Source organism: Petaurus breviceps, unplaced genomic scaffold (assembly GCF_028583685.1).
Source record: "Petaurus breviceps papuanus isolate PSGF00001 unplaced genomic scaffold, PetGlider_PUasm1.0 81, whole genome shotgun sequence".
NCBI classification, from domain to species: domain Eukaryota; kingdom Metazoa; phylum Chordata; class Mammalia; order Diprotodontia; family Petauridae; genus Petaurus; species Petaurus breviceps.
In genome coordinates this window covers 9081370-9108562 of record NW_027186546.1, presented here as the reverse complement: position 1 = coordinate 9108562, position 27193 = coordinate 9081370, and the positions used below count along the sequence as shown (strand labels likewise).

General features: G+C 36.2%; 1 protein-coding gene across 1 annotated transcript in view; it reads right to left on the bottom strand.

Annotated features, from left to right (window-relative positions):
* The window catches only part of LOC138176140 (transcription initiation factor TFIID subunit 3-like), a 260782-nt gene that overhangs the window by 89427 nt on the left and 144162 nt on the right, over positions 1-27193 (bottom strand). Inside the window, exon 3 of the mRNA XM_069106910.1 lies at positions 4811-6642. Coding sequence (XP_068963011.1) covers positions 4811-6642 — 1832 coding nt within the window. The remainder of the gene's footprint in view (positions 1-4810; positions 6643-27193) is intronic.

The window sequence follows — 27193 nt, the reverse complement described above, 5'->3', positions numbered from 1 at the left end:
TCTACCTCTAAAAAGAGAACTGATGGACTCAATGTAGACAAGTATATTATTCTCTTTTTATTCTTTTTTCTCCCACAACATGGCTAATGTGCAAAAGTTTTGTGTGATTTCTTATGTATAATGGGCATCATATTTTTGTGCTTTCTCAATGGGTGAGGGAGGGATGAAGGGAAGGAGAAAATCTGGAAATAAAAAAATGTTCTTGGTCATAAGAATTTGTTAAGAATATGTTGATGGAACAACACATATATGTCATCATTATCTAAAAATAACTCCAAAAATGTACTCTATTAATGAAGAGATAGTGTCATTGTCTTTGCTGATGAAAAGCAGTTTTACTATCATTGATAAATTTGATTAGAGTCACAGAAATGATCTTTGTGGGTAAACAATTTGATAAACTAGTTTTTGAAATGTTTCTGAAAAATGCCTTCTTGATGACTCAAGATAATGTTTGAGTCATAGAATGTTTATGTGCTCCTATGAGTAGATCGGGATGTTGACACCTTTGTTCCCATGATTATGTACATTAAATACAGTTTAGATAGGATCATTCTCTCATTTATCCAAAGTGCCTTAGGACTAGACTTATGAGAGTCTCTGGAAGCCACTTCTCATGTTTGTGGCTCTAGAATAGTGGTCTCTCCAAACATTTTTGATCACGTATCACTATTGGTAAAAATTTGAATATGCACCCCTAATATATGTATATTTACTTATTAATAAATTATATACATATACTACTTTGTTAATAATTATGAACATTATAAAACTTACACAAAAATAGAAATTAAAGGACAAAATATAGATTAAATAGTATTTGCTCCTAGAGTCATTTGGGAGCTACTAGAGTTGAATAGTGTAATAACATGGTCAGTTTTGCGTTTTGGTAACATCATATTGGAAGTTGTATGGAAAATAGGTTGGAGTGAGAACAGAGGATTGAGGCAGGGAGACCACTTAGGAGGCTATTTCAATGGTCCAAGCAAGAAGAGGTGATGAGAACAGTGGTGCTAGAATTGGAAAGAATGCAATAGGTAGGAGATACATTGATGAGGTAGAAACAATGAGACTTGGAAAATGACTGTATATGTAAAGTGAGGGAGAATGAAAAGTCAAGGATGACAGTGAGGTGGGAAAACTGAGTGATTGAAAAGACAGTGATTTCTCCAGTAGAAATATGGAAGTTCAGATGAAGGGTAGATTTGGGGAAAGAAAGATAATGTAGGGGCGGCCAGGTAGCACAGCGAGTAAGAGCACCGGCTCCAGTGTTGAGAAGACCTGGAGATCGAATCCCGGGCTCAGCCACTTAGCACCCACCCAGAAACACCTGGCCGTGTAACCTTGAGCAAGTTACTTAACCCCAATTGCTTAGGGGCGGCCAGGTGGCTCAGCCAGTAAGAGCACCGGCTCCAGTGGGGGGATGACCTGGATCAAATCCGGGCTCAGATACTCAGCACCACACCCAGAAATAACTGGCCGTGTAACCTTGAGCAAGTTACTTAACCCCGATTGCTTTAAAAAAAAAAAGAAAGAAAGATAATGTAATGAGATCTGCAGTGTAGGAAACAACTTATTCATGCCAGCTCAACCTATACAACTCACTTCCCTACACAAAACAAAGAGGGAGATCAGGGGCTCTTACAACCACTGCCCTGAGTAATAGGACTCACCCCTGCAGCGATAAGGTGATCTGGGGAGGAGGAATGTTGTCTGAGCAATTTTTTCAGATGTCTATTCAGTTAGATTATATATCCCTCTAGGTTACACAAACTCCGAGGAACCTACAACAAAATGGCCAAAGGTTGTAGGAGGGAGAATGTAGCTGTAAAGTGATCTGTAAAGGGTTATGAGGCAGAAGTGTTAGAGATAAGATCACATGAGCTATTGTGGGGAGAGAGTTGGCTATGACCCATCTTTCTACTCTCCAAATAGTTGATCATAAACTCTTGGGGTTAGTCTATAGTCCTCACTTTGGAAAACAGTGCTCTAGACTAGACCCTACCTCAGGTGAAAAGAAATACAACTCTTTCCCCATTTTCTGTATACCTTGACTTTCCCTTAAATGACATTTATCTCACTACTTCAAGCAACAGTAATTTTGTTGGTGTGCATATTTCTTCCACTAATGTAAATCTTAACCCCTTTATAACTTATGATCACAGGTTCCTAGAATGAACAATTTACAACTGAAAAGGACCTGAGAGGTTATTAAGTCTAACCCCTTCACGCCATCCCCCATTTTGCATATGAGGTGAGGCCTACGGAAGTTAAGTTACTTGTCAGGATCACCTAAAAGTCAGTGTTAGAGGCAGGACTTGAATCCATGTTTTCCTAACTCTAAGTCCAGTATTCTATCCATTGTGCCATGTGGCCCTGAGATAGTCTCCTACTCCCTGTACCTCCCATCTTAGACAAATATATACACTCCATCACTGAGTCTATAACTCAAAAATTTTCAAACTTTGACATTTTTCAGAAGCACCAAAGCTCCACTTTCTTATAGCCCAGGCTAACCTACACACTATGATGAGACATTTTAAGTAGACCTGGAGGTAAATAGCACTGATAGGAGGATAAACAAGGCTGGGGAAAAAAAGAATAGAAACCATAACATTGCTCCAAATTAGTGTCCTCTGTATCATTTCTTCAAGGGTGCTAACAAATTTTCCATGTATCCTACTTGAGTTTTGTCCTTTTGTGTAAGGTCAGGGATGTAAGAGATGGCAAGGTGGCAAATAAGATTAATAGGTAAATTTAAAAACACAGCTGGTTCATGTTACCACACCAGACAGAGACTTACTGGGGAAAATGCCCATATTTGTGTAGAATCTGAAGCTGTTCCATACAAACTGACAAGAAGTAGAAAACTTTAAGTCTGGGCTATTGTTTCTGCAAATTTTATCAATTTTTCCAGTTCTTGTGGTGGGTGAGTGGAGAGAAAAAGTGGGGAGAAGAATAAAACATTATAATACATTCATCAAAATTCATGAATCTTTGGCAGTTACTCTGAAATCTGTCCTAAAATGACACTTGTGTCTTACACTTATTTATGCTTTTCAGATCTGGTCTGTATTTGAAAGTATTATGTGAAACTGTACTTAAATAATGAAGGCCAATGGAATAAGCATGATGATGATGATAAAATAATAATTTGAGGGGGCAGCTAGGTGGTGCAGTGAATAGAGCACCGGCCCTGGAGTCAGGAGTACCTGAGTTCAAATCTGGCCTCAGACACTTAACAAAAAAACTAGCCATGTGACGACCTTGGGCAAGTTACTTAACCCCAATTGCCCTCTAAAAAATAAAAGGGCAAAAAAATAAAATAATAATTCGAATTTATATCACACTTTATGGTTCACAAGGCATTTTTCTTACTGTATGTTGAGGAAAAGCATGGAGAGGTAAGAGTTAATCCCATTTAAGGACTAATACAAAAAAGTATATTCTAAACTGGTATTTACACTCCTTAACAAAAAGCAAAGAAGGCAGCAAAAGTATGAGTACCCTGCTTGAAACCTCATGAGTTTAGTGGACAGAGAAGAAGCCATGTGACTAGCAAGAGACCAAAGAAATTTCACCCAAGATAACTGGTAACCAAGATACATGTAAAGTATAACTAAATTGAATAGAAGTAAAATGTAAAAACTCTAAAATGTTAACTGGGCAATTAACCTGAAATGAAACCAACTGTATTAGACACCAAGTCAAGAGACTTTTTTCCATCAGAGTTCTTCACCTTCGACAAGTTTGATGCAAATGTTTATTATGAAAAAACCTGCTTATTAATCCACGAGAATCTAAGATTCTATCTGGTTTGAGAGGCATCTGATAGGATAATGCTCATAGGCAGGAGAAGAGATACAAAAATGTATGTAAATATGTAAGATATAAATTAATTTAAGGATTAATGGGGTACTAACAACTAGAGATCTCAGGAAAAGCTTCAAGGAAAAGGTGGCACCTGAACTGAGTCTTGAAGAAAGGCTTTTGACATATGGCAATGTCAGAATATATTCCAGGTATGAGCCTTCATAAATGAATGGAGGCAAGAGATGGACTCCTGAGTTTTAGAAATAATTAACAGATCAATTTGGCTATGATGTAGAGTTTGAGAAGGGAAACAGTGTGTAATAGGATTGGAAAAGTAGCCAGAAGCCAGTTTGCAGAGGGTCTTAAATGTCAAGACTATGGCTGTTTTATTTTAACCTAGAAACAAATGATTAACGTAGATAAGAGGTGGCTATTACTTCTATGATGTTGCTCTATTTGGGTTATGAATTTTAATATATTTTTCAGTGTCTAGAAGGCCCAATCACAAGCTAAGAGAATCACAAAACAATATGTGTAGAGTGAAAGGGACCTCAGAGGCTAATTCATCACCTTCATGAAGAAGAGGAAACTGAGGCATAGGAAGATTAAGTCACTTGTCCAAGGACAAACAGATAGTAATAACAGGATATTGTTTTCAAATGTTACATAGGTCAACCTAAAAAAAATCATGAACTGATTTTTTCCCCCTATTTTAAAACCAACCTTCCTAGTAAGAATGACTAATTTACACTCAAAGTAAACATATATGTATGTGTGTGTATTTCTTTTTCTTACATATTAACTTTTTAATATTTTACATATATTTACTTTTTATATAAATACATACACAAATACCTATGTGTGTATGTGCATATCAATATGCATATAAAACCCAGTAGGGTTTTGTGTGTGTGTGTGTAACTGTTATGACTTTGTTCATCTGTAGTTTTCAAAAAGCTATTATTCAGATAACGTATAAAGTGATAAAATGGCTTACCTTTTCATGCTTGTGTTTTTCCTTTTCCTTTTCTTTTTTCTCCTTTTCCTTTTTCTCTTTTTCCTTCTCTTTTTTCTCCTTTTCCTTTTCCTTCTCCTTCTCCTTCTTTTTCTTCTTCTCCTTTTTGTCTTTCTTCTTATCTTTCTCTTTAGGCTTTTCTTTTTCCTCAAACAACTTTTCAGGAAGAATTGGGGACAAGGAAGGCAGCATTGACGGTAGCCTCATTGCTGCTGCAGGACTGAACATTGGCAAAGCCATTTCTTTAGGAGGTAATACAAGTGGAGTTGACGGAGCTTTTATCTTATCCTCTCTTCCTTTATCTTTCATTTTCTCCTTCTCCTTCTTGTCTTTCTCTTTTTTGCCTTTCTCTTTTTCTTTCTTTTTATCTTTGTGTTTCTCTTTTTCCCTCTTCATGATGCCATCCTTCAACCTTACTTTTGAATCAACATCATCAAAGTCTTTTATTTTGAATTTGTAGGGATCTGAGTCTTCATCTTTAATAAGGTCCTTCCAAGGAAATTTTGTTTCCCGGTTGACTTCTTTCTCTTTCTCCTTGATTTTTTCTTTCTCTTTGCTTTTCTCCCTGCTCTTTTCTTTCTCCTTCTCTTTCTCCTTATCTCTCTCTTTCTGTTTCTCTTTCTTTCTCATTTTTGTCCTAAGCTCCTTTTTCAATTTTTTTTTCACTTCCACTGATGAAGTCAGTTTGGTTTTCTCTTCATACACTTTGAGAAGAGGTTCTGGGGTAGGGGGAGAAGCAGAAGGAGAAGAGAAATATGGAAAATTGGTGGGGATATTGGAAGGAGTTCCCATGTTTGCTTTCCGAATAACCTCATCAATGGAATCATCCATTGTCCATGAAATATCTGAGCTTGAAGTTCCCCCTGAAGGAGGGATAGGGGTGGATCCTGCCTTATTAAAATTGTTGGAAGATACTGAGGCTTTAGGAGTAGTAGTCTCTGAAACAGAAATCCTCTTAGGGCTAGTAAAAATTTCTCCTTCTGATTCAGAGCCTGAGGAAAATTCAAAGGGATCGGGTTCACGTTCAGCACAAGCTCGTGCAATTACAGCATCAATTGAGTCATCAATAGTTTTATCAGTTACTACCACCTTCTTAGATTGATTCTCACTATTCAGTTTCCCAGAATCAGGTGGTGTTTGAGTTTGTTTTACTTGGATATTCTCTTTACCAATTTTGTCACTTAATGCAGCCAAAGGAGTTCTGTTTGGTGTTTCAGCTTTGACTGGTGCTTGAGAAGTATGAATCAGAGCTTTGGGACTCTTGGGACTCTTGGGACTCTTAGCACGTCCAGGCGACTTTTTCTCTTTGGATACAGTTTTTGGTGAACGGATAGGACTTCCAACCATTGCTGGTGATTGAGAGGTTTTAGGTGATTTTGTCTTTTGTCCAGGAGAGCTAGTTTTGGCCTTGGTTTTGGGTGTTAATGTTTTTGTTTCTAATGTTTTTGGAGTTGGCATCTGTGATTTTGCAACTGGAGCCAACATTGGTGGTTCTGGTGAGGGAGGGGCTAAGTCTGCACTGTCCTGTACATGAACTGGAGAAAGCATTGGTGGAACCTTTTGAGTATTTATTGAACTAAGTGGTTCTCGTGGTTCCAATACTACATCAAGGGTGTCCCCTTTGGTACTCGCCAGCCGAGGTCGTTTCATGGCAGGCATTTCTTCAGCTTCAGGACTATTTAATGGTCTCTTGCTCAAGAAATTCTCATCATTAATGGTCTCATCCTCCTCCATCTCTCCTTCTTCTTCCAAAGGAACCTGCATGGCTTCTGCTGATGTGCCCCCATCAGTAGGCACCTGCTCCTCTTCTTCCTCTGTTATAAAGCAGAAAAACAAAAATTGCTTTTGGAGTTTGCCTAATGCATAATAACAGGACCTCAAAGTTGGATTACTAATAGACATATTACTTATATATAGGTAAGGCACTATAGTAAAACTCAAAAGCCTCTCCAAACTGCAAAACCCAAAGAGTGTTAACATTGAGAGAGAGAAAAATAGTGAATATGTAAATAAAAGAAACAGTATAAAAATAATCTAATTCTATCATCAACTAATAGCATTATTACTGGATTCTTAGGAGCTATTAAGAAGCTAGCTGTAAAATTCTCTATAGATATAAACAAGTGTCAAAAAAAACCTCACCTGTTTTAGGATACCTATAAAATACACAGAGAGAAGCTAGCAATGAAAAGCTTGAACTGACAGAGTAAGTTAAAATTGAAGTGATCTTCACAATAGTTCATTAAAATATTTTCCTTGGCACATCTATATGTGTAATAATCATTAGGTGATACTTATTGCAGGAAAAGGATGTAACATTATATGTTCTGTTTCTACCTTTTCCATAAATGCAGCCTCCAAAACTTTAATTTGGTACTTTTCAAGATCACAGAAATTTATTATGAAGCAATTAGCATAAGGTAAGATTATAAATTTATCACATTCAGATGAGATTCTCCAAAAAGCTGGGCATGTGGATAGATTTCAGGAGGTCAATTTTTTTTTTTTAAAAGCAAGTTTTATTTTCACTAACCTCTAATTGAAATTTAACATTTCCCTCAATTATGAATATAGACAACAAATATTATTCTGAGAAGGGTCATTAGGTTTTAAGAAACTGACAAAGGAGTCTATAACACAGAAAAAATTAAGAACCCCTATTCAAAGGAATCAGTGAATCTAATTATCCTAAGACTTAACATAGTATTCATTGAGTTATTGAAAAATATAAATTCAATTGTTTAAAAATAGACTAGTATGAAGGAATATAAATGAATAATTGGGGGAGGCAGAGTTGAAAATATATACAAACTGAACGTAATTTAGCTTGCAAGACAAAAAACCCGATAATTTAATAGACTTTTCTTCCTCATAATATTTTACTCTTGCTTCTGAGAAGTTCAGTAACAACTCAACTGGAGAAGTACAGCTGCGAGAGTTGTGCTCCTATAATTTAAGTCTGATAGAGAAGCATCCTGGCATAATGAATGCAATGTTAGATGTGGGAGCCAGGAAATATGAGTGCATCTCCTAGCTCAGTTGCTTAATAACACTTTGATTGTGGGCAAGTAACATGTAAAAGTCTCAGTTTCCTCATGTGTAAATGACAATAAAACTGACATTTCCAACTGTTGTAAGAAAAGTGCTTGGCTAAATTTAAAGAATCATATAAATGTGAGCTACACACTCAAGTGAACATCAACTTGCTTTTCCACCCTAGAGGTTGATCTGGTCCCTGCTTCCTCATTATATGAATCTCATTATGCTGTTACATGGATAATTACTAAGTAATAATTATTGAGCCATCATTCTCTTTTCCTAAGTATCTTTCTGATTTGCTATATTTCTTATAAACTTTTATTGCTCTAATCTTTCTCCTAACCTCCAGACTGCCATCTCCAACTGCCTACTGGACATCCCATAGACATAATAAATTGAACATATCCAAAACTGAACTTATTATCTCCACTGCCACCTCTCTCCTCCAAAGCCCTCCTCATTTCCAAATTTCCATATCATTTTCAAGGGCAGCACAACTGTTCCAGTCACCCAGCCTAAAAATCTAGGTCTCAACCTTGACTTTCTTACCCTCTTTCTTCCCCATATCCATTCTCTTGCCAAGGCCCGACAATTTTACCTTCATAACATCTCTCTTATATGCTCCATTCTCTCCTCTGATACTGCTGCCATCCTTGTATTGCCCCTCATCAGCTCAGGTTCACTCATCTTCATCCCAGGCATCCAATCAGTTGCCAAATCTTGTTTCTATCTCCACAATATCTCTTACATCCAATCCCTTTTCTACTTAGATGGCCAACACTCCTTTTTCAGGCCCTCATCACCTCTTGCCTAGACAAACTGCAATTATCTCATTGTTTCCCCAGTCTCAAGGCCCTCTGCTCTCCAATTCACATAGATGCTCAAATGGTTTTTCCTAAAGTTCAGATCTAACCATGACACTCCTCTACTCAATAAACTTCAATGGGTTCTCAGCTGTCTCTCCGATCAAATATAAGCTCTTCTGTTTGACTTTTAAAAAGCATTTTACAACCTGATTAAAACCTACCTTTTGATTATCATTATTTATTATTCCCTCTCCCACATTCTACAGTCTATCCAAACTGGATTGTTTTCAATTCCTCATACATAACATTACATCTTTGTGTCATTGTACTGGCTTTCTCTCATGCCTAGAATGCATTCTCATCTCACCTTCACCTCTTAGAATAAATACCTTGCTTCTTTTTCAAAATTCTGCTCAAATGCCACCTTCTACATGAAGTCTTTCCTGATGCCAACAGATACTAAAGCCCTTTTCTCCCTCCCCCTCCCCCAAAATCATATTGTTTTTGTTTTGTACGTATTTTTTTTTTAACATATACACTGTCCCCTGAAATGAATTTAAGCTCCCTGAGGACAAGTTCTATGTCACTTCTGTGTCTGTATATCCTGGCACAATTCTTGGCATATATTAGGTACTTAATAAATGCCTGTTGGTTGACTAATAATTAAGGGACAAAACAACAGTCTTCTATGACAATTGGAAAGGATTTGAAGATTATGCTTCCTTTTAGTAGACTCTCAACTTTTCAGATTCTAAGAACTGTAGTTTATTTTGCAATATTAAGGCAGGAGGTTATAAAATAGAAAAACTAAGTTTATCTAATCCACATCTGGTGTAAAAGGAAATTGTGTTGATGCGCATGCAAAGATTTGGAGAATTAGTTTTAATCTATCTTTCCTATGAAAAATCTCAAACCTTGGGGCAGCTAGGTGGCACAGTGAATAGAACACTGGCCCTGGAGTCAAGAGGACCTGAGTTCAAATCCGGCCTCAGACACTTAATACAAAAACTAGCAGTGTAACTTTGGGAAAGTCACTTAACCCCAATTGCCCTACCTTCCCCCCTCCAAAAAAAAAAAAAAAAAAAACAACAACAAAATAACCCCCCCCCCAAAAAAAAACCCTCAAACCTGTGCTCTGGGAGTAGGAAAATAAATATGAACTGAATATTTGATAGCTACTGGTTATTACTTTAATAACTTCTTTTCCCCTAGCAATAGACCCATTTAAAGTTGACCTTTCTGAAACAATAACATAAAACTTACATAGCTATCATTGAGCGATATTTTAATACTGAAAAACATTTGATTTTTGCCACTGTAGGCAAGAAAGAGAATGAAAACAGAGTATGCAAGGCTCATTTCTGAGTCAATGACACTTTTTACACAAATACCATGATGAGTCTGTATGACAAATAGTCAAAAGGGATGATGCTACAAATTTTAAGTTCATAAGATAACACCTCAATTGAAGTGCTTTTAAAAGTATGTACTGCTGGAGTAACCATATTTCTTTGTCTTCTAAAATGCCAATAATTTGAGATAGTAAGACAGAATTGATTTTGGTATCTCCTTTCACTGAAAACATCAAATGGTTTCCTACTACCTTCAACAGGGATACAGACTGGAAAAGGAAGAGGGAGCATAAGAGAAAGGGTAGATTCAGGGAAGAATTAGTCAAAAACCCAAACTCTTAGCTTGAATAGTGAAGGAGGTTAAAAGAAAAAAAATGAAAGGGTAAGAACTTATAAAAAAGAGAGAACAAATTGCATACAGAAAAGTAAAAGTGAATAGAAAAAATGATACAATTAACTATTATAACTGTGAATGTGAATGGGATGAATAATTAATCAACAATTATTTATTAAGAGACTACTTTGTGTCAGGCACTAGGCTAAGTGCTGGGGATACAGGTACAAAGAATGAAAAAAATCCCTACTTGGAATGAATTTACAGTCTGATGGAGAAGATAAAAATATAAAAAATGCATAAAGCATAAAGTTAATAAATATAACTATGTACAAAATAATTAAATACAAGATAGTTTGGGAGGGAGGGTATTAGCAATTGAGAGGGTACCAGAAAAGGTTTCATTACAGAAGATAGTGCCTGGGCTGCATCTTAAAGAAAGAGAAGAACTCTGTGAAGTAGAGGTAAGGAAGGTCTACATATATTCTAAGTATGGAGAATGGCCAATGCTAAGGCACAGACATAGAAAATGGAACGCCATGCATATAAAAAAGGGAAAAGTACAGTTTTTCTGAATCAAAGAATATGGAAAGGAGAGCAATGTCCAATGAAGCTGAAAAGAAAGGTTAGGGCTAGGCCCTTTTAAAAGCTAAGCAGATAACATAATGAGAAACCACTGGAGTTCACTGAGTAAGGCAAACATACGATCAGGTCTGTGCTTAAGGAAAATTACTTTGGCAGGAGTGTATAGCATACACTAGAGTAGGGAGAGACTTGAAGCAAAAAGACTGGGAAACTGTTGCAATAACACAACAAAGAGGATAGGGTCTGAAATAAGGTGGAAGTTATGCAAGTGGAGAAAAGGCAGAGATAAGAAAAGTAGAGGTAAGAGGGATGGTGTGAAGGTAGAGACAGAAAGATTTAGCAACTGACTGGATATGTAGAGTGAGAGAAAGTAAGGAATTCATGATAATGCTAAGATAATAATAAAATCTGGAATGATGGTGGCACCTTCAACAGAAATAAGGAGGTCTGAGAGAGGGGAGAGTTTAGAAGCAAAGATAATGAGTTCAGTTTTAGACATGCTGAGTTTCGGATATCTCTAGGATATTCAATGTGAAATGTCCCAGAGGCAACTAAGTAATACAGGGCCAAAGCTTAGGAGAGAGACTGGGACTTAGATATGTAGATCTGGGAGTTATGTGCACAGGGATGATAGTTGAGCAGATAGTAGTAGATAATGATGTTATCAAGAAAGAAAGTAGAATGAGAAGAGAAAAGGCTCAGGCCAGAATCCTGGGAGTCACCCATACCTACTGGGCATATTGTGGTTTTTACGCCAGGAAAGGAACACAAAAAGGGGCGGTCAGATATGTAGCAAGTAAACCAAGAGAAAGTAGTGCAATGAAAACCCATAAAGAGAGTATCCAAGAGGAAAAAGCAGTTATAATGTCAAATGGAGAAGACATATCAAGAAGGATTAGAACTAAGAAAAGGCCACCAGATTCAGCAATTAAAAGATCACTGGTAACTTTGGAGAAAACAGAGATGACCAAATGGGATCAGAGATAGGAAACCATAGCCAGCAAAACTGTCTAGAAGCAGTGAGAGGGGAGGTGACCTTGGAAGTACAGGAGAATAGAAGCGGCCAGCAACCATCACAGTGCCCAGATCAGGAAAGTACAGGTATCCTGAACTCAGAGGTCCCTAACACTCTGGCTTGAGACACCAGAAAGGGCCCTGAACATCCTATGATCCCTGAAGTACTATGAACTTCAAAAACCCAGGGGACTCAGAGTAAGTCAAAGCAAGGTTGAGTGTCTAACTAAAAGCCAAGAACAGGAGAGGCCTTGTCCAGACATGAAGATCTAACTCAGGAACTAAAGGTAGAAAGATGAGTAATCAAAAAAGAAGCAATTGGTATCAAAAATTATTGCAAGTTAAACAAAGTCTATTAACTTTAAGCAGAGAATTAAAAGGAAAAAAATGGATTAACAATTTTTTAGGGGGAGGCTGAGTTTTCCTATCTTGCCTAGGCTAGAAGTATAAGGATCATTCATAACCTGACCCCATTACTGATTATCATAGAAGCTTTGACCTATGATGGCTCATCCATCCCTTCTCTGATTGCCTGGTGAGCTCCCAGGGACTTAATGCAGACAGACACCTGACAGTCCTACTGAAGCTCACAACTCTCAAACTCAAGTGATCCACTAGTCTCAGTCTCCCCACATTGCATGGACTTATAGGTGTGTGCTGCTGTTATGCTTAGTCAGAAAAATAGCTACTTCCATAAGGATTCCATGGATACCTGGAAGAAATGAAGTATAAGCTCTTAAGGAAAGAACTGGAAGGACATTAAGTAACTTTGTAGAAGAAATGGTAAAGCTTACCCAAGAAATGGAAAACTAGAACAAACCAAATTGAAATCCAAATAGACTCCATGAGAAATCAAGAAACAATAGAATAAAATCAAAAGACAGAAAAAAATGTAAGATGTAAAATATGAAAAACAACTATCCTAGAAATCAGGCCACAAGTAGAGAGAATTTAAGAGTCACTGGACTCTTAGAAAATAATGATTAAAAAAACACCCTGGACTCTATATTTCAAGAAATATAATTGAAAACTGCCCAGATATATTAAAACTAGAGGGTTCAAAGTCAAGATAGAAAGAATCTACTGATTACCTCCTAAAAGAAAGCCAAGAAAGAAAAGTCCTAAGGATTTTAGAGCCAAAATCCAAAGTAAAAAAGATACACAACCAAAAGTCCTTAACAAAGATAATATAATACAAGCATTCAGACAGATGTAGTTCAAGTACAAAGGAACAACAGTCAGAATTACAGTTCTCCCTTCTACAACACAGGGGTTAGGGGCATGGCACCGCCAAGATCTGGAAAATCCCTGTAAAAATTTTTGGCCCTTCCTTCGTGCCAGAGAAAAAGTTTGAATTTTTTCTTTTTCTTTTATGGGGTGTTTCCAGTACCTTATTATGAAATTTGGGTTAAGTATTTGGTTTTAAGTATTAAGTGTAGGTTCTGTGTCACCTACTGGCCTTCATGTGTCATCTGTGGTTTCCACAAAATTTCCATTTAATTTCTTATGTCGACCCACAATATACTGAAACCATGATGCGGAAAGTTGCGATATGAAGAGATAACTATACATAAAAGCTAGGACCTGAGGACATCTTAGAATATGATATTCCAAAAGGCAAAAACTATTGGCCCACAATCAAGAATGCCTTATCCCATAAAGTTGAATATTAATTACTCTGGGTGGCAATAATAAAATAAAACATTACCCTGGGTGGAGGAATAAAAGACTTTCAAACATTTCTGATGAAAAGACCAGAGCTGCACTGAAAATTCTGAAATATAAACACGAGTATAGAGAAACCTAGAAAGGTAAATTTAGTCGAACAACTAAACAGTTATATGATGATGTCAGTGCTAACATTCTAATAAAGTGGAGAGGAAATAAGAGTCTCTGCAAAAGAACAGAGTTCCTGTGGAGTAATGGGGGGGTTCTGTTCTAGTGGTTTTAAGATAGGGAAGAAAGGGGGTAAAAGGAGAAATATACTAGTGCAGATAGGAGGAATAAGAGGGTGGAATTTGATACTTCTCATAATTGGGATGTATGAGAATAGCATACAAACATGAAGGAGGGGATAGAGAGCATGGTTATCAGGTGAACTTCATTCTTATCTGAAATGGGCAAACATATACACATGCAGCTTGGTAAAGAAATACATCAAACTCAACAAGAAGACAAGTGGGAATGGAGGAGGGGGTTAAGAGGGAAGATAATATCAGAGAGGGAACAGTCACAAGAAAAACAAACTTAATATCCTTAAAGGAAGATTCTAGAAGGGGGCTAGAAGGAGGGAGGGTAAAAGAATTAGAATTGATTGAAATGCTTTAGATCGCCTCTTAGGCAATTGGGGAATGGCTGAACATATGTTATAAAATCATAATAGAATATTACTATGCTATAAAAAATGACAAAATAGATGATTTCAGAATATCCTGGGTAGTATGAAATGATAAAGAGTAAAAGTAAGCAGAAGCAGAACAATTTACATAAGGACAGTACTGTAAAGCAAAACAAAGTGGTAAGTCTTAAAAACCTTAAATTCAAGTATTTACCATGTCTCTAGAGAAGCTATGATGAAACATGCTACCCATCTCCAGACAGAGAGGTAGCTCACAAGTTGCAGACAAATGCGTTTTTTGACATGGCCACTGTATGAATTGCTTTTGCTTGACTATGTTTATTTGTTACACAAAAGTTCTTTCCCCTTTTTTTATGCCCACTTCATGGCAAGGGGGGGGTGTAGTAGCAAATGGGGGGGGTAAGCAATAATTATGCCCCAAAAGGGTGGCATATGTGCAAGTATTTCTAAAACACACAGAGAGCAGAAAGGAGTTCAGAAGAAAGCACAGACAAGCAAGCCAGATTCAAAGTCATGTGAAGAATTTATTTTACACATTTTTTAAAAATAGAGAGCCATAGTTTCACAAGGAATTCTTTTTATGTTGTATATATGGAAATGCACCCTTTGTTGATGTGTGTTCAGAGTTTTTAAAAAGTCTCAAACAACCATTTTTACAATATGTTCTCTTTACAGTGGCTACCCTTTTACTTTCAAAGAAAAAAAAACCAACAATCCTCACTAACTTATAGAAAGACAGACCCAAAGAAAAGCCAATTTGGGGAACACACCATCTTTTATTTTCTAAAAATTATTCTTTTATTACAAACAACAAAGGACACTTATGTTATCAATTAAACTTGCTTTGCAACTATTTAAATTTAGAACAATAGCATTCAATCAACAAAATTCTATAGCAACTTCTCAGTCACTACCTCCACTTTTCCATCAAAAATCTTAAGCAATATTTTTAAATTTTTTGACACTGTACTTAATGTTTTTGTTATTGTTGGTGGTGGTGGTGGGTGGCAAATTAGCGATCTTGGATTTGAATCTATCAACAACTTTTCCATGTTTGGTTCATTCAAATGGAGGAAGGTTATAGTCCCTACAAAAACAATGTACATACTCACAAATAAATGTTTAATTTCATAGCTTAGGAATATATTGCTAATAAAAGTCAAAATCATGGATTTATTTTCCCAAAAGTCAGTTTGCTTCATGGAAATGAAATTGTGTAAAAAGATTATACACCTAACTCTGGCTTTCTGTTTCCCATGTATGCTTCTCAATTCATGACAGAATATGGATGATGTCATCACAGATCCACTGACACAACTAGAAATATAATACAAATGAAAGGTTCTTTTGAGGGTAGATCAGTCACAGCAGCATACAACGATTATAGTAAATTTGTACTAAATAAACAATTTACTTTTTAATTAGATCAGTACCTCTGGAGTCCAAAGATCTGGGTTTAAATCATACTTCTGACATTGACTACCTTTGTGATGTTAGGCAAGTCATTTCACCTCTTCGGGTCTCAGTAAAATGAAGAGATTGGACAAGGTCGCCTCTGAGGTCTCTTTCATCTCTACATTTATCATCTAATTTGTAAAGAAATAAAATGGAGACATCTTCTATATGCTCCATTAACTATTTCCTCTTCAATTTCTAAAGTGATATTCAAATTCTTTGCATCATATATATCTATACACACATATGTATGCATACATACATATATATCTACACACATACATATATATGTATTCTACAACTCCACAAACAACAAACAGTGAAAATTAAAAACAAAACAACGATAAGGTAAAACATAAAAAGTGTCAACTCCAAGAAGTAGCTTGAGGGTTAAGTTCTAAGCTGGTGTAAATATTGACTTAGAACAAAATACTTTCTTAACCAAAACTCTAAGTGTACTTAAAGCAACACTATAATCTAAAAAGCTTCTGGACATAAAAAAGGGAAATTGTTTTCATATGGCATGAAAGCTTTTTATCTCCTTAACTACACAGATGCATGCAACTTTCAAAAGCAATGGCATTTCCCCAAAATAAACAGAAAAAGTACTTGCAAATCCAATCCTAACTTGTATCCCTAAAGTCTAAACACACAGGAAAAATATGCTATTTACCCATATTTATCAGAATCAAATGTAGTTCTAAGTTTCTTTTTTTTTTTTTAGTGTTTTTTCTTATGATTTTAAAATTGCACATTAGATCTTTCAAAACTGAAATTTCAAGTCACAGGTCCTTCACTCATGTAAATAGTGCTTACTACTGGCCAATGGTGACAAAAAATGTTTTGTACTATTAGTAGAAGTCTTCATTAGTTTATGCTTTATATTAACCTTTATGTTATGTATTCTTTTTGTATATGAAAAGGCTTATATTTCAAATGTCAAAACCAAATATATTTGCAGTATCTTAACTCAGTTATTTCAAGTGACTTCGTCTAGCTAATACTTTGACTAAGTGTCATCAGACTATATCATCAGACCATCTAGTTAATACCAAAATGCTATTATAATTAATAGCAATTTGGCGCTATGGAAAGAATACCAGATAGGTTCTGGAAGATTTGAATTCAAAGTCCATTAGGCCACTAACTTATTTTATACTTTTGAGCAATTTAATTTATATCAGTATTTGTTTCTTCATTTGTAAATAGGATCTATAAAATCATAGGTCACGATAAAAAAGATGGTGAAATTAGATGATCCTAAGTCCCTTCCAAGCCTGTAGAATGATGAACTGTTTACATTCGAATTGGAGAGAAGAAACAGGTGTCCTCTCAGAAACCTAATGTCTTCAAGGGTCGAAGAAAAAGTTAAATAAGCCATTTAGAAGGCCTGGGGGTGGTTTTATTTATCTATTTTCTTATGAGAAGAAGGAAATTAGAGGAAAATAAAACAATGGGAAGAAAAAAAGAGGAAGAAGGTGAAGTTACTATAATAAGATATGTTGAGATGAACAATATACAAACAGAGGAGCTATGGAAAAACAGGTATATCCCATGAACCTTAGTTTCATATGAGCCAGACTAAGAAGAGCTGAATATAGTCCAATACTAAAGTTTTTTCCTAGTTCAAAAAGTCTATGCTTCTACATTCAGAGAAAAGAGAGCAAAGCCAATCATTAAACAGACATGTGGTATGACCTGAAGGGCAGAGAGCAAGCCACAATTTTTGAAATTTCTATTAAAATGATGTTTCCTATTTCCATAGGGCCCCAGTCAGGATCCTGAGAGGGGAAATGTTAAGAAATGAGCATACAAAGGAGGCACAGTGGTACAGTGAAAATTGGGGCTTCTTGGCAAAGATACTTTAGTGGTTTGCTTCTCCAGCTCACTTTACAGATGAGTAAACTGAGGCAAACAGGGTTAAATGACTTGCCCAACACATCTAGTAAGTGTCTGAGGCCAGCTTTGAACTCAGGAAGATCAGTCTTCCTTACTCCAGCTCAGTGCTCTATCCACTGTGCCATCTGGAGTAAGAGTACCTGGGTTCAAACCTGGCTCTGCCTGCTGACAAGTGTATGTGAATTTGGGCAAATCACTTAACTTCTGGAGCCTGAGCTTCCAAAATATGTAAAAATGGATGAAGCAGGGGCGGCCAGGTAGCACAGCGAGTAAGAGCACTGGCTCCAGTGTTGAGAAGACCTGGAGATCGAATCCCGGGCTCAGACACTTAGCACCCATCCAGAAACACCTGGCCATGTAACCTTGAGCAAGTTACTTAACCCCAATTGCTTAGGGGCGGCCAGGTGCCTCAGCGAGTAAGAGCACCGGCTCCAGTGTCAGGATGACCTGGATCAAATCTGGGCTCAGATACTCAGCACCACACCCAGAAATAATAACTGGCCGTGTAACCTTGAGCAAGTTACTTAACCCCAATTGCTTTAAAAAAAAAATTGGATGAAGCAGCTTCAGAAGTCCTTCCAGCTTGAGTTTCACGATACTATGATCCTATATAGGATCCTATGAACACTTATGAATGTCACTAAAATTGAACAGAGGAGTTCCCAAGAAATGGAAGTCAAGGTAGATAAATTTTAATAAGAAAGCAGAGATCTGCAAGCTTGGGGAGGAGGAAGAAGTGGGGAAATACTACTTCAATACTTTGTCTAGGGCTACTTTTCAAATAGGGAAAAAGGTGAAAATATCAATTATGATGCAATTTTTCAAGCTTTTTATAAAATCTTTTTTTTAATCTGTCATATCAAAACTGTATCAGATTACTAGACAGAACATTCAACAGGTATTTATTAAGTGGCTACCATGTGCCAGGAACTCTACTAGGCACCAGGGATACAAAAACAAGTAAGATACTTAGATACAAAGACAAATTAGATGCTTAGCACTCTATGTGCAGGAAACGGTTTTTCAAATGAACCCATTTGACTTTTAAAAATAATATTATTGGCAAAGACAAGATAATTAGGCAATGACAATTCATACAATACAACCAATCAATAACACACTATATTAAGAATAGTGACAGAAGTATGAAGATGATGATGTGTTATAAATAGCTACATATATATTAACCTGTAAAAAACGCAGTGTTTCCCTAACATTCTGCACAATGAAAAACTAAAATGCTATATAAGCAAGCCAACCTGAAATGACACCTAGTATTATAAATGGCCTAATCTATATGTTAATACTGTTGTATCACATAACTGCAGCAAGACTAAGATAACAATATGACTTTGGGGTTTCTATGGCTACATCCTGGGCTAGCGTGTCTGAAAGGGTTTAGCTGCTGACACCACACACACATTCTGAGTGCTTCTCTTTGGTTATTTATGATATGATTTATGATAACGACAACATCTCCTATTTTCTCTCCTCGTCAGATACAATAAATTGCTATCGTTAATCACCCTTCTTGGTTCAGCTATGATTACAATAATATAATAGGATCTACCTATGGGTAATATCATGTATTAATTTTTTTTAAAAGAAATACACAAAAGTAGACTTCTTTGGGTAATGTCAATGAATTATTTTAAAAATCTTCCTTTGATTACTTTTGAATAAATTCTATTAATTGAGTCTATACTTAAGATTCTATGCAGTTATAGTTTCTCTACATAGATTAAGTTCATGATCAAATGCTACAAATCACTATTTTATACTTTTTAAATTTACCATAACTAGTACATTTTTTCCTTGAATTTAAAAAAATGGCAAAATTTTCTATATTGTCTTGATGCAATTAAGTCTCATTGCTAAATCTTTTCACGTGGATGGAAGACTCAAATTCCTATTGCAAGTGGAATCAAATCCTTTTGTATACAACTGTTTTAAAACAAAAATCACAGGGATTATTTCCAGGGCTTGATTATTTAATGTATATGGAATTAATACTTCATAGAAAAAAAGTGACATTAAGAACTCTACTTTCAAACCTCATTTTCATAAATGAAATTGGATATATTTTATTTAAGAATCAAAGGACTTGTCATTTACATTAGGTTAACATTAGTTTATCTAAATAACTTCTGAATTGCTTAAATTTTCATGTTTTGAATTTTTATATTTTCTTAGCTACCAACAAATTTTATAGTTATAAAATTTAGTCACTGTTGTCACTTCAGCTACACTAAAAAAGCCGACCAACTTAAAGAATAGATCTCAGATTGCTGGTCAGGCTATGAAGTGTAGTTTCACTTGGTGATGCACTGTAAAATGTTTTTATTTTAATTATAATTAGAAACTAAAGGGCTAATTACTAAACTATAAGAATGAAGAAAAGGGGCTTTTTGAACTATATGAAACAATTAAAACTAACATATGGCTAACATAAGGGAAAATCTAAGCTGCTACTACTATTAATCACTTTTATGCTTCTTTATATTCCTGAATTCTACTTTTTCTTCCTCTTTGATTCTGCATTATCTATAAAGAAAAGAATTCACCAAGTAATGGGTCTTATATATTCAATGCTTTTCCTCCAACATACCTTTCTGTTCTGTTGCTGGATCTGGAAAAACAGGAATAAAGTTTTTAATTTTAAGCCTTTCCTTAAAATTATACTATCAGTAGCACTTCTAATTTCTTACTATTGCTCTTGTTTGTGTTTTAGTTTCCCTAAATTATTTGTGCCTATTTAAAAGGCAAGGCAGTGCGGGTGGCACAGTGGAGAGAAGATAAAGTGCAGGGCCTGGAGTCAGGAAGACCTGAGTTCAAATCTAGCCTCAGACACTTACTAGCTATATGACTGCGGGCAAGCCACTTAAACCTGTTTGCCTCAGTTTCCTCATTTGTAAAATGAGCTGGAGAAGGAAATGGCAAAACACTCCAATGTCCAAATGGGGTCACGAGGAGTCAGACAAGACTAAAAAACGACTGAATCAGCACAACAACAATTGTATAAGGCATCCAAAAAAATGGAGGAAAAAGAAAACAAGTCAATGTGATCTCCTAAACTTAAGTAAAAGTAACTTGAAAGAATATCCATTTTAGAATAAAAATATTCTGAAGTATTAACACATATTACACAAGTATGTATGTACAATATGCCCTCCCATGCAGAGTTTCTAGAGCAATTAAGCTTTGCATATTGAAGTAAATAGACAACTGAGCAGGCTATATAAGGGGGAAAAATAGAAGCAGTCCCTCAGGCTCCCAAACAAGGTGTCATTCTTGACTCCTCACTCTCTCTCACACCTCATATCCTAGCTCTTGCCAAGGCCTGTCAATTTCACCTCTGCAATGTCTCTCAGCTATACGTCTTTTTCTCCTCTGACACTGTCACCACTCTGGTGCCTCATCACTTCATACTAGACTACTGAAATAACCTGCTGATAAGTTGGCCTGCCTCAAGTCTTTCCCTTCTCCAAACCATCCTCTGTTCAACCAAATTAATTTTCCTAAAGCATAGATACGACATCATGCCACCTTCCCTCTCTACCCCTACCCCCCCCACACACACAAACTTAAGTCCAGTGGCTCCTTATCATCCTCATGATCAAATGCTCTGAAGGGACTGCTGGGTGGTACAATGGGTAGAGTGCCAGGCCTGGAGTCAGGAAGACATAAGTTCAAATCTGGCCTGAAACATTTACTAATTCTGTGACTGTGCAAATCATTTAACCTTGCCTGTCTTAGTTTCCTCATATTTAAAATGTAGAAAATAACCAAAAAAAAAAAAAAAAGAAAATAACAGCCGCTACCTCCCAGGATTGTAGTGAATATCAAATGAAGTGATTGTAAAGCACTCATCACAGTGCTGACACATAGTACTAACTGTTAGTAACTATTATTATTAAATAAAAAGTTATTTAATAACAAAGTTATTATTAGTTATTATCATTAAATAAAAATTTTCTTTGGGGCAGCTAGGTGAGGTGGTACAGTGAAGAGAGAATTGGGCTTGGAATCAGGAAGACTCATCTAGTTATGTGACCTTGGGCAAGTCACTTAACCCTGATTGCCTCAGTTTCCTCAACTGTAAAATGTGCTGGATTTTCATTGGCTGTGCCTCATTCATGGAATGTTCTCCCTCTTCATCTCTGTTTCCTGCTTCCTTCAAGCTCCAAATAAAGTCTATCTTCTACTGGAAGCCTTTCACAATCCCTCTTAATTCTAGTGCATTCCCTCTTTTGATTATTGACTATTTATCTTGTATATAGATTTGTTTGGTTTGTACAAAGTTCTTTGTATGTTTTCTCCTCCATAAAATTATGAATTCCTTGTGGGGGTCCTGCCTTTGGCCTTCCTTTGTTTTCTCCATCATTTATTCACTTATCACAGTGCCTGGCACATAGTAGTCATTTAATAAATGTTTATTGACTATTCGGCTATTATGTGCAAACCACTGTGCTAGCTACCGAGATACACACAGATGAATATGGCACAGTCCCTGATTTTTAGGATGAATCTTAGAAATAGATAACCATATCACTTTATTTAAATACTTTTAAGTAGTCAAAGAAATTCATGATCTCATTGATGTAGTTGTTTAATCATTTCAGTCCTGACTCTGCATGACCTCGTTTGGGTATTTCTTGGCAAAGATACTGGAGTGGTTTGCTATTTCCTTCTCCAGCTCATTTTACAGGTGAGGAAACTGAGGCAACCAGGGTTAAGTGACTTGCCCAGGGCCACAAAGCTAGCAAGTGTCTGAGGCTGGACTTGAAATCAGTCCTTCCTGATTCCAGGCCTTTGCATTCTATGCACCATCTCACTGGCCCTCACTGATGTAGGTATTCCCTCAACTGATTCATATGATAGCCTATCCATACTTGCTCATTTTGTATAACTTGTCCATGTCCTCCCAAAAGAGACGGTGTGGTACAGTGGAAAGATCTGGAATCAGATTCTGATTCTGCAACTCACAAGTGGTGTCACCTTAGACAAGCAGTTAACCTCTCTGCTTCTGTTTTTTTATCTATAAAATGAGGAAGTTGGCTAGATAATCTCATAGGCCCCATCTAGCACCAGATCTGTGATTATAAGTTCACCACACTGCATCTATAAAACTGGAAGGGGGAGGAGAGCTGTAAGGGGTGAGCCTGAGAAAGGGCATGGGAAGAATAGGAATCTATTAGCTGAGGTCTGAAGCTAGAATAAATAAGACACTTCTAAGATATTCAACAATTAACAAAAGCCTTAACACTGAAAGATAGACAATAAGAACAGAGTGGAACTTAGCTCCGGTAGACCTGGTCCTCTTCCTCTCCTTACAGAACCAGCAGGGTACTTCTAAATGGCTTCACTAACTTGTGGGTGGATCTTTTAAACCCTTAAGCAACCAGGAAAAGACCAGAGTCAGTCTGGCCAGATAACAGATATCTGCATTGATAGATACTCTACTTAAGCCTTGGTTGCCTATGACAATCAAGTCCCAACATCAGTTTTGTCACTTTTTAAGGAGAAAAAAATAGCCTAACCCATATTAGGGAGGGTGAGGGAACCATGATAGATGGTGATCCTACAGGAACCTTCTTCACTTTCTCTATGACTTTGATTTTTTTCTTTACAATCACTAGCACCTAAACATACTGCCTAGAATGTTGTAGGTGCTTAATGAATGTTTGTGAATTCATTCATTAGAAGGCTAAGAGGTAAAGAAGCTTCCAAACTGTTCACTGTTTACCTCTTTCTCTTATCATATGAACAGCTCATCTTTTTTGATCATGCAATTCTTTTACGCTACCCTTTATATGTCACTTTAGAATATGTATCAACCAAATAAGGAATGTAGGCATACATTCAGTTATACATGTAATATACAGTTAGACATGTAACTAACTTAACTTTTAAGAAAAAAGATTCAGGGGCGGCCAGGTGGCTCAGCGAGTAAGAGCACCAGCTCCAGTGTCGGGATGACCTGGAGATCGAATCCTGGGCTCAGACACTCAGCACCACAACCAGAAATAACTGGCTGGGTAACCTTGAGCAAGTTACTTAACCCCGATTGCTTAAAAAAAAAAAAAGATTCAAAATATTTAGAAAAAAAACTAAAGTGACCAATGAAGCTGTACAGGGATCTTACTGATAAGTTAAAACATAGGAATTTTCCAGAGGTATTTGATAAGATTCTGTCCTTGGTCCTTGGTCCTAGACAGTGATAGATTTTTACCAGTGACTTAGATAAAGACAGAGAAGGGAATGATGAAATTTTTGGATGCTACAAAACTATGCAGAATAGCTTACTGTGATAGATGATGGAACTTGAATCCAAAAATATTCTAAAAGGCTAACATTACAAAAAATAAATTTTATAGGAAGAAATATAAATTTCTAAGGCTAGGTTTTGAAAAAAAGTCAAAGGCACAGTACGAAATGGATGGAAGAGAGATGACTAAATAGGAATTCAAAAGACAAAGACTTGGGAGCTTTTGTTAACCATAAGCTCTATAGGAGAGACAGTATCACATAATGGTTTTAGAGATGATCTTGGGGTCCTGAAGACCTGAGTTCAAGTTTTGACTGATACACACGGACTTTGTAACCCTGGACAAGCAGTTTAAGCCCTCAGGGCCCCAGGCTACATTCCAAGGCTCTTAAACTGGCAGTGCAGCTGCAAATCAGCATTAATAGAGGAGGTTACTTCATCAAGTATTCCCAACACCAATGAAATCACTGATGCTGAATATACCTCCCCAACACTCCCTCCCTCCCTCCCTCCCTCCCTCCCCCCTCCCCCCTCCCTCTCTCTAGGTAAGCATCAATAACATGGCCTGAGCTTTTTCAAAGCCTAATGTAATCACAGGCTGCATTACTAGAACTACAGTATTCAAGAACAAAGGATGTAAGAATTCCACTGATCAAACTATACTCTGGGAATGTGTTCAATTCTAGGGTCTACATTTTTAGTGGGGTATTTATGGACTGGTATATATCCAGAGAAAAGTAAGAAGTCTGGAAATCAGGTTGCTTAAAGAAGGATTGAAGAAACTGAGAAAAGAGGAATATAATGACCATAAACATCTTAAGGGTTTTTGTCATATAGAGGATGCATGGACTGGCTGTTCTAGCAGGCAGATCTAGAACCAATGAATAGAAGTTACAGATAGATTCTGACTCAACACAAGGAAGAATTTTTTTACAATTAGACAATCAAAAACAGAACTGGTTTACTTGGGAGTAGTTAGCTTTAGCTCCCTGTCAAAAATTTAGATAGAAAAAGGATTAAGCATGTCAGAAACACTGAGGAAGTGATTTTTTTCCCTAAACTCAAGCAAGAATTGTACAGTACAAAGAATACTGGACTTGCAGTCAGAAGAGCTATGTTCTAGTTCCAGTTTGCTCATCTATAAAACAAGGGAATTAGAATAAAAAATCTTTAAAGTCATTTCTAGCCCTAAAACTGAACTGAATTTCATTCTCTTCTATTATATGCCAGAAAAATTGGCTTCTAAAATCCTTTTCTAATTCTTACATTCATTTAAAAAAAGTATGCAAAATAATGTCCATGATGCTAACTATAAGTTTTGACAAGCTTCAAACTAATTTCTGAATAAGCTGAACCAATTTTACAGACATTAAAATTGAGATGCATGGTCATATAGTAGCAGAATAAGAAAAACAGTTTTACAATTTTTACAGACATCCACAAATTGTTAGGGAAAAAAACACCTAAGAAATGGGGAAAAAAAAAACCAACTATCATTCTACCAATGCAAAAATATTTACATAACAAAAGGAAGCTTAAAGTAACAATAAAATAATCACCACTGAAATAGTCAAGATTTTTTAAAAGTTCTTCAATATAGGATTGATAGATCCTACAGCAGAAAAGTAAATCAACTGTTACATAAAATACTACCCAAATAAAATACAGTAAACATGCATGACCAACACCACCATACAACAGTTGCATGGTAAGGTAAATACTAAACTACAAAAACTTCCAAACCATTCCTCTAATGCTGTATAAAAAGCTTGAGGCCATGAACACTAAGGAATTTAGATCCAGAGAATTTGTTTATCTTTGAGAAAATATTCCTATTCTGTTCTGCACAAGTCTCACTACCATGAAAATGAATATAAAATGAAGAATTGACAAATACTGTTATGATGTTTGATGTTACATTATCACACTGCACTTTCTCTTAGGCACATACTAATATTTACTTTTACCCCAATCTCTTCATTCCAATGCAAAATTTTCCCAGTGTTATGAATGACCTTGACAAAATTCTAGAAAAAGTACCTCAGGACCTGCGGCTGTAAAGCTATTTTAGAATTAGCTCTGAATAATTGTCCCACAATATGAGTTTCTTGATTAATTGCTTAAGATAAGGTCTCATTTTCCTTGCTGGCCTCCAGTGGCTCCCCCTACTTCCCATAATCACTTTTGTCTCATTCTTCAGTACATTGGAAGACTAAGAGAAAAATCTGAGATAGGCAATTCCATTACTTGAGGATTAGCTAAGAGATAACCCTTTGTATTCCATTACTGACCATTATTTGAGTAATTATTCAATCAAGTTTTATACATTTGAAAGATGCACTAATTGTTTTCTAAAGCTCAGTCTAGCTGTATAACAACCTGAAAAATGTATGTCCTTTAACACTGTAAAACTACATTTAGGTTATAAAAGTACAAGCAGTAACTTTTTATTTAGTTCTATATTACTTTTTTTATTTAAGGCAAAAAGCAAAAACCAAACCATGATTAGATAGACTGCTGAAGGTCTCACTGACTAACTAGAAAGGTGGGACTCTCTATTTTGACTAGATATATGCCTTATGAGAGTCATATTTCTGTATAATAGACACAGAAAACTGGCAAACAACAGCACAAAATTACTATTCAACCACCTGAATTTTGGCAGAATTCCAGGATGTATATCCAGGAAGCAAGAAGTAGACTGAAAGAGGAAAACTGGCAACCATGCCTAAACAAGCTAATTTTCATAATTTTTTAAAAACAAAAACCAAAACTTTGAATATTTAAAAGTCCCAAATATTTAAATGAATAATTATATAATATCTTATTTTCCCCTTATGGGATCATAGATCAAGAGCTAGAAGAGGGCTTAGAGATCATCCAGTCCAATCCTTTCAAGTGGTAGGGACAGGATCTAAACTTAGATTCTGTAACTCCAATTTTAGCATTCTGGTAAAGATAGTACCAAACTCATCACCTGCTGCTTTGAAGTATATTACAGAAGACTGTACTGACATGACTAAAATCTTCAATATTCAAAAATCTTTCCAATTCTATTCTATTCAAAAGACATTTTCCAAGTAACTACCATGATCAGAGTACTGCATTAGGCTGTTGATACAAACACAGAAACTGTAAGATTAGATATATACCTTATGAGGGCCATATTTCTGCATACCGTGTTTCCCTGATAATAAGACCTATCCCGAAAATAAGCCCTCCCCTTACTGTGTAAGATTCCTCTAAAATAAGCC